At 34.9% G+C, this 17438-nt stretch overlaps 4 protein-coding genes and 3 pseudogenes across 13 annotated transcripts; 1 reads left to right on the top strand and 6 right to left on the bottom strand.

Moving 5' to 3' along the window:
• Positions 1-306: 306 nt before the first annotated feature.
• Positions 307-1553, bottom strand: HB1 (hemoglobin 1). Its single transcript, NM_127165.4, has 4 exons — positions 1186-1553; positions 989-1103; positions 793-909; positions 307-695 (listed from the first exon to the last, which is right to left on the bottom strand). Exons 1-4 carry the CDS (start codon positions 1296-1298, stop codon positions 558-560), a joined length of 483 nt encoding a protein of 160 aa, NP_179204.1. The 5' UTR covers positions 1299-1553; the 3' UTR covers positions 307-557.
• Positions 1554-1621: 68 nt separating this feature from the next.
• Positions 1622-3396, bottom strand: PDV2 (plastid division2). Of its 3 annotated transcripts, none has more exons than NM_127166.4 (2): positions 2851-3396; positions 1622-2489 (listed from the first exon to the last, which is right to left on the bottom strand). In NM_127166.4, the coding sequence occupies exons 1-2, from the start codon at positions 3130-3132 to the stop codon at positions 1848-1850; spliced, it is 924 nt and encodes a 307-aa protein (NP_028242.1). In that variant the 5' UTR covers positions 3133-3396; the 3' UTR covers positions 1622-1847. The 3 variants fall into 3 exon arrangements, with proteins under 3 accessions (NP_028242.1, NP_001324370.1, NP_849959.1); NM_001335463.1 differs by having other exon boundaries at positions 1624-2609; positions 2768-3290; NM_179628.4 differs by having other exon boundaries at positions 1668-2692; positions 2851-3238.
• A 511-nt stretch (positions 3397-3907) lies between these two features.
• AT2G16080 lies at positions 3908-4416 on the bottom strand (annotated as a pseudogene). Its single transcript has one exon.
• A 189-nt stretch (positions 4417-4605) lies between these two features.
• ARI2 (RING/U-box superfamily protein) lies at positions 4606-7856 on the bottom strand. Of its 5 annotated transcripts, none has more exons than NM_127167.4 (7): positions 7473-7856; positions 7174-7206; positions 6799-7084; positions 6247-6727; positions 5607-6155; positions 5383-5531; positions 4610-5300 (listed from the first exon to the last, which is right to left on the bottom strand). In NM_127167.4, the coding sequence occupies exons 1-7, from the start codon at positions 7596-7598 to the stop codon at positions 5143-5145; spliced, it is 1782 nt and encodes a 593-aa protein (NP_179206.2). In that variant the 5' UTR covers positions 7599-7856; the 3' UTR covers positions 4610-5142. The 5 variants fall into 5 exon arrangements, with proteins under 5 accessions (NP_001323971.1, NP_179206.2, NP_001323969.1 ...); NM_001335466.1 differs by having other exon boundaries at positions 5401-5531; positions 7473-7838; NM_001335464.1 differs by having other exon boundaries at positions 4606-5300; positions 7174-7837.
• Positions 7857-7938: 82 nt separating this feature from the next.
• AT2G16100 lies at positions 7939-8699 on the bottom strand (annotated as a pseudogene). The gene has a single exon.
• Positions 8700-8754: 55 nt separating this feature from the next.
• On the top strand, positions 8755-9726 carry AT2G16110 (annotated as a pseudogene). Its single transcript has one exon.
• Positions 9727-14502: 4776 nt separating this feature from the next.
• PMT1 (polyol/monosaccharide transporter 1) lies at positions 14503-16217 on the bottom strand (the record flags this gene model as incomplete). Its single annotated transcript, NM_127170.1, has 3 exons — positions 14503-15564; positions 15653-15999; positions 16091-16217. The coding sequence occupies 3 exons, from the start codon at positions 16215-16217 to the stop codon at positions 14503-14505; spliced, it is 1536 nt and encodes a 511-aa protein (NP_179209.1).
• Positions 16218-17438: the final 1221 nt, after the last annotated feature.

Genomic DNA, 17438 nt, shown 5'->3' on the forward strand with positions numbered 1-17438 from the left:
TTAACGACGTGCTTAAAACGACAAAATCAACAAAAGTTATATATTAATTCTAAAATCAATAACAAGTTTGGTATTTTAGTGGTATTTTGGAAGTTGGGGATTTAAACGTACCAAATTTAAAAGTTTATGATTTTTTTGACATTTTTTCAATTATATATTGAAGTGTTCTAAGATAAAATCATGAGCCTGGTAAAAAGTTTTTGTATCTTACCTTTTTTAGGTAGCTGTTTTTCTCTATTTTGCTCATCATTTCTTAAGATTTACAGGTTGTAAAAGGCCAAGACTTAGTGAGAATAAAACTGTTGGAAGTAATTATATTTATTTTAAAGTCTATCAAAAATATCATAATCTTAATACAATTTGTAAGAAACATTTTTTTTTTGGGCAAAACAATTAGTAAGAAACTTGTATTCAAAATGATTAGGATTTTGGAATGCACACTATATATATATTATTGTCACTAAATCAAACCAAACCAAATAGAACAACAGTCATGAGAACAATTCAAAATGAAATATTTATTACAAGTTTACAACTATATAATAGTATATGATTTTTTAGTTGGAAAGATTCATTTCAGCTTTAATGGCAGCAACAAGGTGATCATAAGCCTGACCCCAAGCCACCTTCATCTCCGGTGACCACATCTCCGGCACTGCCTCCTTTATCGTCTCCAACAATGCATACTTGGCCACCTGCAGTTATAAATCATTTTTACATCAACCAAAAAAAATCAAGTTAACATATTTGTATGATAAAGAACATTTTGAGATATGACAAATAACTACTAACCTCAAAGTGTTCGTCAACGACACCGTATTTAGAATGGCTGGCTCCAAGTCTCTTCAAAGTAGTCTCCCTCACCGTAACTTTCCCTGTTTTCCTCAGTTGTACTGCTGATTCACAACACTGATAATAAACCCCAAAACTCAACAATCTTTGATTCGAATATATAAGCAAAATCATGTTATTTGATATTGATTATTACCATGACAAAAACAGACATTGCGTGAGGCTTGAGCTTTGGATTTTGCTCAGCAGGAATTGGTGAGTCTCTCAAGAAAGAGAACATCTTCTTCGTTGTTGGTGCAATCTCAAAGATCCTACAGTTCAAAATAGTAGTTCATATCTCAGACTATATACATAAAAAGAAAATAGAGAGAGATCAATGGGATCATTACTTACTTGATGAAGAGTTTGAGACCTAATTCAGCTGAGTTTTTCTTCATGACACTCCAAGACTTCACTACAAGAGCCTCTTGCTCTTCTGTGAACACAATCTTTCCTTCACTCTCCATAATATTTCACAACCTCTAAATGATTTAAAGTATACAACTCTCTGTTTTGTAGATCTTACTCCAATTATGAAAAGTATCCTATATATAGGTTTTGATAAAAGACCCTTTTGTGTTACCGAAGAGACAGTTCTTGATAAGCAAGTTTAAGATAAAGTTGCTTGGTTAAAAAGTGAAACCATGTGCTCTGTACTGGTAATGGAACATAGTTTGTAATGGTAGGCTTGACCAATTATTAGTCAAAACACTAAAGAAAAGTCTTTTAGATCTCTTTATCTCATTAATTTACTTATTTATGTATTGGCCAACCACACCAAGTGGTATAAGTTGGGATACACTGAATCTATTGATCAAATTGGCAGAACAGAGATTATACTACTCAAATGAATCTCTCCCTCATCCAATTTATTTGCACAACTATGAACAAAACTTGTGAGAGTTATGTAGCACCATGTGGCTTTCATATCTAAGAGGTAAGAAAAGGTTGAAACTTTACACACTGAATGTCAGGCAATGAACATTACAGAGGAGGGTGTTTAATTTCTTTCAAACTCAACCGTATCCGTAAGTTACATCGCGTTTCGCTACAACAGAGTCAAATGGTATTTCGACTCTTTCCTTAACAAGGCACCGTGCTTCTCCATCTTCAATCACAAGAACTTTCCCTGGTGGACATTGGTTAGGTGTTCTCTTCCCTCTGGTAGCTCGGTGCGGGAGAAGTCCAAAAAGGTTCAAGGAAGCGCCTCTTTTCCTCATCTCTGGACCATATCCTGATGCAGACAATAGAGAGATAACACCGATGATTGGAAGCACGATCTTTGCGACAGAGCCTAAGAAGCGAATAACCCCATGACTCGAACCTCCAGATCCTCCGTTGGGACTTTTCGCCTCTGCCTCGTTCCTCACATGTCCTGAGCCGAACCCATTCGCATCCGATTTCTTCTTCGAAGGTAAGTGAGATAGGTAACCATTATTATTATCTAAACCAAGGGAGAGAGGAGGATGGACAGGATAAGGAGGAAGTAAAAGATCATTCTCATAATCAACTCTTTCACCAGCAAAAGTCGTAGTCTCACGTAACACTTCAAAATCTTTCCCTTTGTACTCCTTAAGCTTCTCAAGCAACATTTTCCTACTGTAATCAATCTCAGAGAGAGCCAGTTGCTTCTCATATTGTTGTCTTTGCCTTAGATTCTGTTCACCACAAACCAAAAACCATCCCCACATTAACCACCACCAAGACTTGAAGCAATTCAGACATTATAGACCAGACTTGAAGCAAAATTCAGACTCAGTTTCAGTTAAAACCAGAACCTAACACTTTCAATGTTCAATACTACACTAAAAGCCAGAAACTTGATGAGAAGCAGAGGAATTTTTTAGGGTTTGGTTCAAACCTGTAAAGAAGCAATTCAGACATTATAGACCAGACTTGAAGCAAATTCAGACTCAATTTCAGTTAAAACCAGAACCTAACACTTTCAATGTCCAATACTACACTAAAAGCCAGAAACTTGATGAGAAGCAGAGGAAATTTTTAGGGTTTGGTTCAAACCTGTAAAGAAGCAAGCTGAGACTCAAGAGCTTCAAGAGCATCACGAATACGCAAAAGCCGTTCAGCTTCTGCTTCATCTACATCCTCAGAGCTGATTGAGTCAAAATCCTTGTCTTGATTCCCAATAATCTCGCTTTTTCTTCCTTCTCCGGGAGAAAGATCCTCGTTTCCATCGCCGTTGTCGCTGACGGTGGTACTGGAGTTATCGATACAATCGCTGATCTTGAGTCTGAGCTCGGTGGCTCTGGCTAAAATTAACCCGATGCCTTCTTCGTCTTCCATCGCAGAGATTGAGGAAAAGAATTTGGGGGTGGAGAAATTAGGGTTAGGGTTTTTGTAAGGTAGTGGTGGTGGGGAAGAGAAGAGAGACAAGTAATTTGGAGTGTTTGGAGTGGATTTGTTTTGTGGTTGGCTTAACTCAGATTTTCAGATTTGTTTCTGCTGCTTTCCCGGTTTTAATCAACGGCCACAAAAAATCAACAAATTTTTATTGAATTTATTTAAATTTGGGGAAAAAATGAAAAAGAACCATAAGAAATTTGGAAGAGGCCAATTTTGGACTCTAACAAAGATGACAAATCTGACATATCATTCTACATAAATAAAATAAAAGAATCTGTGTACTAAAATATAGACTTCTATGTCAGAAAAAACGTAAATTTTAAGTTATTATTTTTTACCGTCTAGATTTATTATTTATTATAAATTATAAAAATTATCGTAGAATCGTTTTTGTAACAATTCTTTTTCTTTGAACTATGGTTAGCATTTTTTTGTTTGTCAACGCCGAAGTCAACTGATCGGTTTACCGGAATTGTATGTTCATAATATTAACCAGATGACGTCATATAGTTCATAAATATGGTCATGCAATACATGTACTTCGTGTAGCTCAAGATACAATATTATACTTGGTATATATGACAGCGTAATTCTCTATATTTCGTGTAGTTAGCCATCTTTTTTCCTTTTATAAAAGATAACAAAGTAATTGAAAATGAATATGTTTTTTCCTTTTTTGGCTCAACAACAATAATTATCATTAAACAACAGAGTTTTACAACTTGTCTAATTCCACAAACGATTTTACCCAATTTGGCACTATAGAATACAACTTAGGATCATAATTCTCAAGAGAAAGAGATTCCTTTGCTATCCTATCTGCCACTCCATTGCCTCCACGATGCATGAACACAAACTTTGTTTCCTCAAAATGCTGAAGCAAGAACTTGATGTCTTGTATAATAGGGTCCAGAGTAGGCATATCATCGTTATCAACAAGAATAGACACCAATTGTTGGGAATCAGATTCAAAGATTACCTTTCGGTAGTTGAGTCGAGAGAGTGACAACACCGCCCAACGCAACGCTTCAGCCTCAGTAACCAAGGCGGATTGAGCCTTTGGTATAGCCCTTGCACCCATCCAAAGCACGTTCTTGTCGGAGTTTCTAAGCACCCAGCAAATGCCACACTTGTTGCATTCTGCATTCCAAACTCCATCTGAGTTACACTTAACCCACCCATGTGGGAGTTGCTTCCACTTGATCACTTGCTTCTCAGAGCTCTCTATGAGAAATGTATATGTTTAAAATGAATATGTCTGAAAATGAATATTTTTAAAATGTAGTTTGAGATGGTTTAAAAATATTAGTTAGAAATATTTTAATTTAAAATAAGACATTAAAAGAAGTATTCAAGTTAAATTACATTAAAATTATTAAATAACACTAAAAATACATTATATTGATGAGAGACACAAAAGTGAACCAAAAATAATAAAATTATATTAGTGAGAGATTCAATAGGTATCTCACCAAACAAAATTTTTTAGGGGATGCATTCAATAAAAAAATTACAACCAGAAAAAGTGAAAAACTAAGGTTAGCCAATTTTTCAGATTGCGGGACACTCTCTCACCGTCACAACAAAAACCTCATACCATCTCAAATATATAACGCATATGTACAAGAGATTCATATCCATGAATTAGGTACGATCCACCTACGTTTAGTTAAAAATTTACACCTCGAGGCACTGAGAGAAGCCTGAGTTCATAGGCAGCTTCAAATATGATCCACTATAAGTCTATAACCATTATCCTATGTAAACTCCGAAACTGATTGAAATTTTGTAAGTAACGATGCTTGACCCCTTCTTTCAGAACTGAAGAGGGTTAGGTAAGGTCACTGACAAATTAAGCAGAGGGGATTGGGTTTAGAGCTATAAATATCCGGGTAACACACTTTATTTGGACAAAAAGGGTGTTATTGGGAGGTGAAGAAGGATAAGTGTTCATTTCCGCTCAATGGCTTCCGCTGGCAAGTTTAAATCTAGTAAGGTGGTTTGGCTGTTTCTGTAACTTTCGTCTATTCTAGCACGCTTCCCGGAAGAGCAACTTGTGTCTTCCGACTTCCCTGACTCCAAAGCTTGATCGAGCCTGGACGTCCATCCTGTATTAAAGAGTTTGCTTTGTAAGATTACCGGTAAGTCTCCAACCTAATGATGTGAAGTTTCAAGATTTACTGCTTGTACCACAATCCGAAGACTGACCAACAGCTTCCTTGGAATTCTGGGAACTATAAAAATCAGATGCTCGTTCTATGCCGTTTGATCTGTATGGAGTAATGTTGTGGATGCCAAGTTGCAGAGAACCCAACAAGTCATTCTCAATGCATTCATACCTGCAAAAAGCTTGACATGTCAGTTTCAATATAGGTTGTTAGCACTCTCTGATGTCTTTTAGATTATTAACTAACATATTTTCGCAGAGTGTATCGACCGCAACTGACAAATTGATGACTTGAATCCTTATCTGCATGACCTTATCATCAGCAAATTGATCAAAAGGTTCCTCCAAGAACTTAGAAAGTTTCTCAACATTAGCCTCAAGCTGCTGCTGCTGATCCTCAAACAGATTTTGTTTTATTTCTCTTTCCTCAGAGCTCATCTCATCTTTAAACAGCTCATCTCCAAACATGTAAAATGCGAAAGGGTATGAATATGAAAGAACTCGTCTTGATCTAAATAACCGATGGAGTCCATTGGTAGCCCAGCTGAAGTCTTTAAGTTGTAACTCCCTCTTTTCTGAAATAGACACCTTTTTACTAATATTATTACTAAGCTTAGCCTCTAGCTTGGAGGAGTCGATATGTGCTTTGTATCGGTTATGATAATGCATATACCGCTTGAGATCCCTTTTCGCTCTCTCCATTTGTTTCTCTTTATCTTCTTGGAACCGACCACAACTATGACCCGAGATTCTAGCCCAAGTGTGGTCCCTTCCAGTAGCTTCACCACACAACCAACTGTATAAAGTAATAACCAAACAAAAAGTTCATCACCACCTGATATAATGTTCACTAGAAAGCAGAGGAGAAACAAGGCTAAAATTCATACCAAAAAGATTGTCGACAAAGACAAGTCACGAGATTGCATCCACCATTCTTTTCAACAGGCTTGTGACATTTGGGACACGGCTTTGTGTGAACAGTTATCCAATTAACAGTCTCGGACTCATCAAAGCACTTCTTTCTCCATAGTTCCCACATCACACAAGAGCAAGGGGAGTGAGCTTGAGATGAACAACTGAAACAGAACTGCAAACCACAAGAGCATTCAACCTCACAGAGCTCGTCATCCTCAACACGTATGGCATTCCCACAATGAGGAGTACTCGGACACCACTTCACCATTTTGTTATCTTCGATATACGACTCAAGAAGAAAACGATCAAACTTCTCAGCTAAATCTGGTTGGCTTTTACTAACTAGAGCCCTGACAACATCTTCATCACAAATAGCATTACACTTATGAGCCATGCATATAATCCTTTTGCTCTGACCTTCATTTATCTTTACAGTAAAATGCCCAGTCCAACCTAAAACAACAAAACCATATTAACTAAACAACTTCATTTCAGGATATCATTAAGAAAAGGATGAGACTCACAGTTATTGCAAAAGCTATGGCCACAGTCCATCCTTGTCAGCTGATAACCCGGTACATCCTCTACGCAGATATCACAACTCATCATCGAAGAAGAACCAGAAACGGAAGAATCACAACTTTGGTTTTCAAGAAGTGTAACACCAGCACCAGAAAACAAGCTATCTTTCCCTTTCTCAACAAGAACAGCAAACAACTTCTCCACATCCCATCGGTAATGTATAAGAAGAGTCCGAGCATGGTGCTCCTTAACCGATAACAATTCCATCACTCTCCGCAAATCCTCCCTCTACATTGATTCAAAAACAGTTTAGCCTTCAAAATTGAAACTCCACAGTATATATGGATCAAAAGAAGAGTCATTGCTCTTTCACTAACCTGTGCAGCCAAAAGTGATTCCTTCGTAATAACCTACAAAATGCAGATTCACATTCATGCAAACATCAAACGCTTTTATTCTAATTGAACCAATGCCACTACTCTTCTAATCCTCTTCACAGCATTACAGAGATGAAATTTCACAGTATAACACAAAACCCTAATTTTAACTAGAGAACAACAGAGATCACAGAACTGATTTTTCAAATCAACATTTCAACTAAGTGATTCAATTTCACGAATTCGTTACAAAATTAACAAAATCCGAAAAAGAATCGAGAGAAATTTAGCTCAAAAACCTTGACAGTATTTGATCGGGAAGAAACAGGTATCGAAACGGATTCATCATTATCAATCCCGTTGAGAGATTCCTGATCGGAGGAGTAATAGTAATCTTCTTCCTCGCCGCTTAAATTATCATCCATGGATCAATTTTTAAACTGATCAGAATGAAATTGTCGACAAATGATATGATTGACGGAAGAGAGTATTATAGAACGACGGAGGTGATAAAGTACGAGAGTAATAACGAAGGAAGAGAACGATGACGGAGATTTTGAGACATGAAGGATGTGGGATGATATTTGCCGGCGAGATCAAAAGAGGAGTGTTAAAAGGACTGAATCAACCGGAGGAGAAGAGAAAGAGGACATCGTTATTTACGGACCAAACGGCACCGTTTTATATGAAATCACTTTTTTTATTTGAGTATCTAAACAGTTTTTTTTTTTTTTTTTTTTTTTTTGTCATCAGCATCTTATTGATTTATAAATCAGCAGTGTAGTCACAATGTACAGCATATGTTATTACATTAGGAACCCAGAAATGATTCAAGAATAAAGATTGGTTTTGAAGAGTACCTTTAGCAAAAATATCAGCTGGAGTATTGTGATGTCTTCTTATCCAATTGAAATGGATTGATTCAAACTTCCTTGACCACCAATGAATGTCCCGTATCCAGTTGTGAACGCCAAAATGTACCTTGGATCCGTTAATTAGGTCAAACAGCATGTTGTTATCTTCTTCAAAGCAAACCCGTTTGTAACCATGACTCCAACAGTGCTGCATTGAAATGATTAGCGCTTGAATTTCACTCTCCAGAGCATTGTCCACCTTTCTTCCTATAGCCTGCCCCGCCAGTAGATAACTTCCATTACTATCCCGAACAACCCAACCTGCTTTACTTTCTACATCACCATTAACGAATGAGCCATCAAAGTTGCATTTGATCCATCCTCTTCAGGTCGTCTCCATCTGTCATGGTTATCCTCCTCTCTCACCCCTCTGCTACGTGTATTTATTTGTGCTACTGTATTCGCCTCGGTATACTCATGAGCATCAGTTTGAGCAAGACGCAAAGTAATTTCCCAGGGAATATGTCTTCTTTGAAAATATAAAACGTTCCTGCTTTTCCAAATCCTCCATAGGATCCACAACGGTAGCTGATGGAATTGACTTGTCCGTGGTGAAAGAGCCATATGAAGTATAACACGTATTTTATTGACTTTTTTTAATGAAAATTTCATTATGAAAACTTGCCACATAGACTTCATAAAATAAATAATACATAATTAGTAATTAATTCAACATAACAACTAAAATAGGAGTTTTTGGACTCTAAATCCCTATTCCTCTGGCAGCTGGATTTGGAGGAAGCTTTGTAAACTGCGCCCTCTTGCTAGGCCCTTTCTTGTTTGTGAGATTGGTTCAGGGGAAACGGCAAGCTTCTGGCAGGACAACTGGACCGGGCAGGGGCCTTTAATTGATCTGACGGGAACTAACGGTCCAAGATCTGTGGGGATGCCTCTTAATGCCGTGGTAAGAGATGCCTTGCGTGGTGATAACTGGTGGTTGTCTTCTAGTAGAAGCAGAAACCCGTCCATTGCTCTGTTAAAAAGTGTTCTGCCTTCGAGCGAGAGTATGATTGAATGTCAGCATGATGATGTCTATAAATGGAAGCCGGACCATCATGCTCCTTCAAACATTTTCTCAGCGTCAAAAACTTGGACTGCTCTCAATCCCGATGGTGTTTTGGTGCCTTGGCAGAAATCTGTTTGGTTCAAAGACAGAATCCCGAAGCATGCTTTTATATGTTGGGTGGCAGCTTGGAAGAGACTTCATACTCGTGATAGGTTGACTCAATGGGGGCTTAACATTCCTACCGTCTGTGTCTTGTGCAATGTTGTGGATGAGACTCATGATCATTTGTTTTTCCAGTGTCAGTTCAGCAATGAAATCTGGAGTTTCTTCATGATAAGGGCGGGTATGACTCCTCCTCATCTTTTTGGTCCCATTTTGCTTTGGTTGAAGTCGGCCTCTTCCTCAAAGAACCTTTCTCTTATCATCAAGCTCCTCTTCCAAGCTTCTGTGTATCTGATTTGGAGAGAGAGAAACTGTAGAATTCATACTACTCATTCAAGAACCCCTCCTACTATCATTAAGGAGGTCCAGCAGCTTATCCGAGCTAGGTTGGATCCTATCTGTCGGGAAAGACCTGTGGGGCTTTCTCGATCATCTCTTCTAGCTACTTGGTTCGAACTTTTCCAAGTTTAGTTCTCTTCGGCTGGTTTTGTGGACCTGCTTTCCTTCAACGTCTCCTGTGGTCCTTGGGTGCAGGTATGGCTTCTGCGACGTGGTTTCGGTTGCTGGGTCTTCTTGGTTCTTTGGGTCTTTGTCGGCCTTTTGGCCTTTGTGGGTTTCTGTGGGCCTGCGTGCCGGGTGGGCTTTGGCCTTGTTTTTCTCCTTTCTTGTCTTTTGTTTCTTTTGTAGGGCCTGCGTGCCTGTGTTTGTTGGGGGAGTTTCCCTCTGTAATCTGTTTTTTCTTTTAATTGGAAAATTATGAAAAAAAAAAAAAAAAAAACAACTAAAATAGGAGGATATAATTAATGAGAATTTGAACCATCACTCTTTCTATATTTTTTAATTCAATATATCCTCTTTAATTTTGAGATTCAATTAAGTGGTTAAAGTGATCATAAAATCCAAACATGCTACACATATTCCTTGCCTAAAAATTAGACGATTATTATGAAAGAAACTAAATGACAGATTAAATATATCTAAGCTTTTCGAGATTTATGCTAAGAAAACAAGTAATTTGAAAGATGTTTGAGGAGCTATCCTTATAACTAATACGTAAGATATAAGATTATGACAAAAATTTAACTAAACTTTCTAAGAACATCAAGTTGAATATGCTTACATTGAATATATAGAGACATGGTTAATAAAGACATGTTATATTTTTAGTGTAAGATATAAATTTTCTAAAATTTCACCGTCTCACAATCTAAACAGATAACAAAAAAAACAAGGATATATAAATTAAAATAAAAAACTGAAAATCTAAAACAACAATAAAAAACAACTCAAGCACATTCGTTTTCAGATGAACTAATATAGTTGGACTTTTCAAAAACACTTACAAATCATTTTTATGTTTCATAACCGATGCATTCAACTGTACTTTATATGAACAGACATTATATAAAACAATTTGTAAATAGTAATACATAAACCCGCACGTAGTGCGGGTACTCATCTAGTACAGTTAAAGTGTTGTTAACAAAAAATTAATGTTTACAAGGATTAATAATAGTGAAGAGGCTAAATTTAGACAATGATAAAAAGAAAAGAAAAATAATCATTTTTTAAAAAAACTTAATAAAAGCATTTCTAAAGATGATTTTTTTATTATGTTTGCCAAAACCTTAAATTTGAGGTAGAAAGGTGTTAAAAATCTTAGTATTTTTGCATTATAGTCTTCACTGTTGACAGATCAATAAAATTTACATAACTATAAAACATACATTAAAAAAATCTTAAAAGCAATATTAGTTAATAAAACATTACATTATAATACAAAATTAACAAATGAATATAAACATATAAACTAAGTGAAAATATACAAAAAAAAAGTTGAAAATGTAATGAATTTACTGAAATGAATATACTGAAATGAATTTTTTGGTCACTTGGTGAAATATGAGTAGAGTTTTATTTTATACATTCTAACACATACAATGCTTTTAGTGCATACAGAAAAATTGAAAAAAATAATGAGATCTTAAGAATGATCTTTCTTTATTATTTTTTTGACAACAAATCTTTTTTTATTTGATAAGAATGTTTGTATTATTTAATTATGTTTTATTTTACAAATTTCAACTCATTTAAAATTAATTTGTCAGCCGATAAAATAATATGAGGAAAATATCTTAAACAATGTTGGTTTTCAATTTTTTTGTGAATTTTCACTTCTTTTACTAATTGTTTTTGTAAATTTTTTAATTCCAACTAAGATATAAATTTGATATGATGCATATATTGTGTTGTAAATAATGTTTCTAGCTTTAATCAATTAAGGGTTTGAATGGTGACGGCGGTCGGGATGGACAAACCCGTCAGCGATTTAGTCCACTCTATTTTTAGGGCGGATATCAAATCGCCGCAGACCAACTTTATTTGTATGTAAAAACGGTTTATGGTTGGTTTGTGGAGGTTTTCTTTTAGTTTTCTTGAGTCCACACTACTACTGATTAAATTTGTTAATGGTTAATAAAAAGTAGTATGTGGTTGGTTTGTTATGATTTTCTTTTAGTTTTTTTTCCGTCTACATCACTACGGATTATATTTGTGAATGGTGAAAAAAGCGGTCCAGTCTACAAGAGGATTTGTCCGCCTTAACCGGTGCAACCATTCGGACCCTAAGATGAAATGCGTGAAAACTCTAAAATATGGTTTTATGATTATATAAATAGTTAAATTGTATTGAAAAATAGAATATGTGATTACTCGAATAATAATCTGATACACTTTAACCGCAAAATAGTATATTCGAGGTCAATTCATAAAGAATAATGGTACGCTAATGATTTTTGAGAGTCGCATTTAGCTCAATAAGAATACTGATTTTGGTTTTAAGACTTGTAAATAAAAATTCAAGAAGAATAAATAAATATTGGATCATAGGTTAACTCGTAAATCAATTAAAAACAATTAAACACCGTTCTTGCATGAACAAATAATAGACTAATCCTCTCTGTATCAATCACTAAACTTGAATATTTGAAAACTAAACTCTCATTTGAAATCTCCTACTCAAATTTGCATAAACAAACAAGTTTCTTTAATTCTCAACAATTTTTAGCATCAACTCTCATTGGTTAGAACCACATTGTTCAATTTATAATCATTCAGAGTTTCTATCTAATATTTTTGACGCATATAAAAAATTGGGAAAAATATCAAAAAAAGCGCGAACTTTCAAATTTGGGACGAAAAAAACATGAACTTTCGAATTATCATTTAAATCACAAAGTTTCGTTTGACTTTTTTAAAAAATTGTCAAGTTTCGTTGACTTGGCCATTTTGAGCACGTTGTTAAATTTCTGTTAACGGAGTTAACCTTCTGTTAGAAATTTCTGTTAAATCGAAACGACGTCGTTTTGAAACATCGTTTTGGACGTTTTAGACTTCCAAAACGACGTCGTTTCGTTAGAAAATAATGATGCTAAATCCGCATTCACATGAAATCGAACATATGACCTATTGGACTCCTAAAAGACAATCTACCGCTGAGCTACGAGAACAGTTTGATAAAAAAAACAAACATAGCATATATATAGTAACAAATAAAACTACACAATTAATTGAAAATATATACAATAAATTAAAAATTACAAAACCACAAAAAAACAAATATGTACAAAGTTTTTAAATATACCTACCATACATATATATTTTGAAATTTGAAATATTAATTTTCTATATAGATGTTTTCTATATTTGAGAAATTATTTTTAATTTTCAATTTTTCTGTATTCCAAATAAAAAATAACAATAGAAAAGACTTATGCAAATTATTTTCAATTTTCAGTTTTTCAGTTTTTATCTATTCCAAAAATACAGAAGATGTCTTTATATATATAATTAAATATTTGAAATTTAAAATATATTATGGTAAGTTTATTTAATTTTTTTTATTTAATTTTGTTATTTTTAATTTATTGCATATATTTTTTAATTAATAGTATATTATATTTGTTAGTATATGTATGCAATGTTTGCTATTATTGTAAATTATTGTCGTAGCTCAGCGGTATGAGTCCAATAGGTCATATGTTCGAGTCTTTGTGGACGCGGATTTTGCATCATTATTTTCTAATGAAACGACGTCGTTTTGGAGATCTAAAAACGACGTCGTTTTGATTTAACAGAAAGTTAAAGTGTCCAAAATGGCCAAGTCAACGAAACTTGACAATTTTTTAAAAAAGTCAAACGAAACTTTGTGATTTAAATGATATTTCGAAAGTTCACACTTTTTTCGTCCCAAATTTGAAAATTCGCGCTTTTTTGACATTTTTTCCATAAAAAATTATGATTTAAGACATAATGGTTAAGCCAATTTTAACATTAAGAACATGTGAATCGAAGAACCTAAAGATAGAGAGAGTCTCAAACAACAATCAAGTCATTAAATCATTAAAAGCCTTATTTAGAACCTAAAATCTAATTAAAAGAGTATTTACTCATAACAAAAGAAAGAACGCGAATAGATATGAAAGAAAACATGCTTCAATATTTACTCTATTAATCAATTTCGTTTTTGAGTTCGACACTCAATTAAAATCAAGATTTGTAAAGGGGACAATAATTCAATAGAATTTATTAATAAATATAACATGAACCATAACACAGAATTAATAAAAAAAACCATGATGTGATGATATTGTATTATTGCTTAGGCATGATCCTCTGTTTTAGAAGCCTGAGTTTCCGATGACACATTGACTTTTTCAGTAGCAGTACCTTTATACAACAAAGAAATCAGTATTAGCAATTTATGAATAAATTAACTAATCTATTGAGAATGTAATAAGTTACCTTGTTCAATACTTTGAGCATTTTTTATTTTGTTCTTCAGATGAAAAAGGTATATAACACTGAAGATCACAAGTATAACCACTAGTACTGAGAAGATTATATACTTTTCTGTATAATATAGTTAATTATTTTTAAAAACTTATATATGTTTATTGAAATTAGTACTCATTAAATCAGCTTCATCTTGAGTTCGATATCTATTAATTTTATTTTTTTGACGGGGCAGGTCGATATTTATTTAATATCTTTCTTTTTTTTTTGAATATGAATATCTATTTAATATCAAGATTCATAACGTAAACAATGATATAATAGAATTATTTAATAAAAATAACGGTCACAATAATTTACAATACATCACGGAAACTATAACATAGATTCAACTAATAAAACCATACTAAATATATTGACAAATTTGAAATGTGAACAAATGTCTTATCATTTTCATTGTCCATCCACAACTTCATTGTCTTTGCTCATAGAATTATTCTTCTTGTTTGCGGTGTAGCTCCCGAAGAGAGTCTCCATCTCCTCTAGAGGTATACCACGTGTCTCCGGGAGGAAAGTGAAGAAGAAGACCCATGCGGCGGCAGCAACTCCGGCGAATAGAAGGAACGCACCGCCGATGGTGAGACCTTTAGAAAGAGATAGGAATGTCATTCCAATAATACCACTCATTAGTCTATTCAACATCACTCCTAAACTTGCCCCTTGAGCTCTTAGCCTCACAGGGAATATCTCTGAGCAGTAGACCCACGTCACGGGGCCTGCACCTATTGAGAATGTTGCCACAAAAGTCATCACCGTCGTAACGGCGAGCCCTATAGCCCACTTGAGTGTTTGCCCGGGGTTCCTGTTGATCACCGTGAGACTAGTTCCAAGTGCGGTCAAGGAAAGAAACATTCCGCCCATACTCGTAAGCAACAAGGCACGACGTCCGAACCGATCCACCACACAAGTCCCTACCACGATGAAGAGAGTCTTGACAACTCCGACAGCGACCGTAGCCAAGAGCTGGTCATTCTTGGACTTCAGTCCAGCCTTTGAGAAGATTGTCGGAGAGTAAAGCACAACCGCATCAATTCCAGAGGCTTGCTGGGCGAAATGAATACCAAGGCATGCTATGAGGATGTGTCGAACGGACGGGGTTGGTCGAACGAGAAGGTCCTTCCACACGCCTTTTCCAGCGCTCTTTTTATTCGGAACGACTATAACATCGTCTGTCATATCATCGGGGATTCCAACTGCGCGTTTGATGTCATCGAGCCTAGAGATAGCTTCTTCTTTGGTGTTGGAGGTTTTGTCAAGGACTTTAAAAGCATCCCCGAGACGACCCTGAAGGACGAGCCACCGAGGAGACTCCGGCATTGCCAACACTCCAATGGCTAGGAACACCGAGGGAACCGCTCCTACACCTAACATGAACCTCCATCCGAGGTGCTCGGGAAGCTTGGAGAAGAAGTAATTGGATACGTATCCCAAAAGTATACCAATATTGATAAAAATCTGCATACAAAAATCACATTATCATCATCAACCTCCGTTATCATTTCCAATCATACATAAAAAAAAAAAAACTTTGGATCAGTTGAACCTCAGGGAAAGAGGTAAGGAAGCCTCGGGAAGAGGCGGGAGCGACTTCAGCGGTGTAAACAGGCGCAATCATCATAGCATAACCAACACCGATACCGGCTACAAAACGGCCAACCATTATGAAAGGGTAGTTTGTGGCAAAGCCCATTAGTAGGGCTCCGCAAAAGAAGAAGGCTCCTGCCAACACTATTGTATATCGTCTTCCGAGCCAATCAGAAGTTCTACCAGCTGCGCCGGAACCGACCAGAGAGTAGATGTTTAGAATTCCCATAAGAATCTCAAGTTGTACATCAGACAGTTTCAAATCGTCTTTTATGAAAATTGAAGCTCCACTCATCACTCCAATGTCTGTAACATCCCCAAACATGTAAGAATGATTATCTAAATCGTAAAACCAAACCAAATCTGAATTGATTGTTAATTTAAAAAGAAGACGAACCGTAACCAAGGATGATAGAAGTCATGGAGGCTAAGATTGCACAAGCAAAAGCATATCGGCTTCTATTCCCCCTCGGTGGCTCTGACTCCGCAATCACAACACCTTGTTCAACTCCCGAGGAATTCATCGTTTCCGTGGTGATTGTAAAACTTAAGGTGAAAATAAAAATTGGTGAGGAGAAGAGAGTATGATAGTAATACGTGAACACTGTTTCTTGTGAGTTAAGAAACCTTTTGGAAAATGAGGTTTAAATAGATGTGTGATGCTCACAACTGAAGCCAACTAATACTAACTGTTTGAAACAAGCGTATGTTCAGTAAACTGAATACCTGTTAGGTTGTTACAGAAAAAAAAAATGGTTTAATTGTTTCAAGGATATCAATTAGATTAGAAATATGTATCGAGAGATGCAAGTTTTTTCTTTCTCATATCCACATTTTTGTCCTAAATTTGGCATTTTACGTTAAGATTACCCTCCTTTTTTGGGTTTGTTTTTTTGTTGTTGTTGTTGTTGTTTCCAAAGTTAGAAACAGAGGTAGATAGGCATCAATACATGTGTACATACAAAAAATAATAATCTAGATCTAAACATTGAAGGTAGAATTGTGTAGATATACAGACAATCAAATTAATTTGCACAACCTCATTTTCTCTTCTTAAGAAGTATTAATTAACCATCAATCTACAACCAATACTACTGTAATGAGTCTTGAGACTTGATTCACAGCTCCAATCATTGCCCTTGCAGTTTATCTAATAGCTAGTTGTATTAAATTACCAGAGTTGGATATTGTTTTATATTGTAGTAATATAGTGATATATAATTTTCACTCTCTTTGAAAAATCTTATTACAGTAGAACCTCTATAAATTAATACTTGATGAATTAATAAATACGATAAATTTAATCTTTGTTGGTCTCGAGTTTGCTCAGTGTAAAAATAAACCAAATTCTATAAGATAATAACTTTTAAAAAATCAATGTGTATAAATATAGTCCCAATAATATCATAGATTAATAATCATGTAAATAGCCAAAACTCTTTGTAAGTTTTCAAATTTTGAATATGCATTACATTACTAATACTCATATAGGATATTCAAATACAAAATTAATGTCACTATTTATAAATTTGAAAACACATATTTTTTTAAAAAAAAATATGTGAATTCTATAATCTTTCCTATTCATTGTTCAAAAATTGTTTTTTCCTCTAAATATTAGATGGTTACGTATAAAACTACAAAATTTATAACATTCAAAGCATTCAGTTTATTAAGATCAAATTGCTTTAAATGATATTTTTTAAAAAAATTTAACAATTAAAAAAAAATATTTATTAATTTTC

This window comes from Arabidopsis thaliana, chromosome 2, assembly GCF_000001735.4.
Source record: "Arabidopsis thaliana chromosome 2, partial sequence".
In the NCBI taxonomy this organism is placed as follows: domain Eukaryota; kingdom Viridiplantae; phylum Streptophyta; class Magnoliopsida; order Brassicales; family Brassicaceae; genus Arabidopsis; species Arabidopsis thaliana.

Excerpts from the sequence above, each read along its gene's own strand:
- HB1 (NM_127165.4), bottom strand. The coding sequence starts at position 1,298 with ATGGAGAGTGAAGGAAAGATTGTGTTCACAGAAGAGCAAGAGGCTCTT. Across the intron at positions 910-988 it reads CAATGTCTGTTTTTGTCATG|TGTTGTGAATCAGCAGTACA; the intron begins GTAATAATCAAT and ends GTTTATTATCAG. Across the intron at positions 696-792 it reads TCGTTGACGAACACTTTGAG|GTGGCCAAGTATGCATTGTT; the intron begins GTTAGTAGTTAT and ends TTATAACTGCAG.
- PDV2 (NM_127166.4), bottom strand. The coding sequence starts at position 3,132 with ATGGAAGACGAAGAAGGCATCGGGTTAATTTTAGCCAGAGCCACCGAG. Across the intron at positions 2,490-2,850 it reads CTCAGCTTGCTTCTTTACAG|AATCTAAGGCAAAGACAACA; the intron begins GTTTGAACCAAA and ends TGTGGTGAACAG.
- ARI2 (NM_127167.4), bottom strand. The coding sequence starts at position 7,598 with ATGGATGATAATTTAAGCGGCGAGGAAGAAGATTACTATTACTCCTCC. Across the intron at positions 6,728-6,798 it reads CCATAGCTTTTGCAATAACT|GTTGGACTGGGCATTTTACT; the intron begins GTGAGTCTCATC and ends TTGTTGTTTTAG. Across the intron at positions 6,156-6,246 it reads CTTTGTCGACAATCTTTTTG|TTGGTTGTGTGGTGAAGCTA; the intron begins GTATGAATTTTA and ends TACTTTATACAG.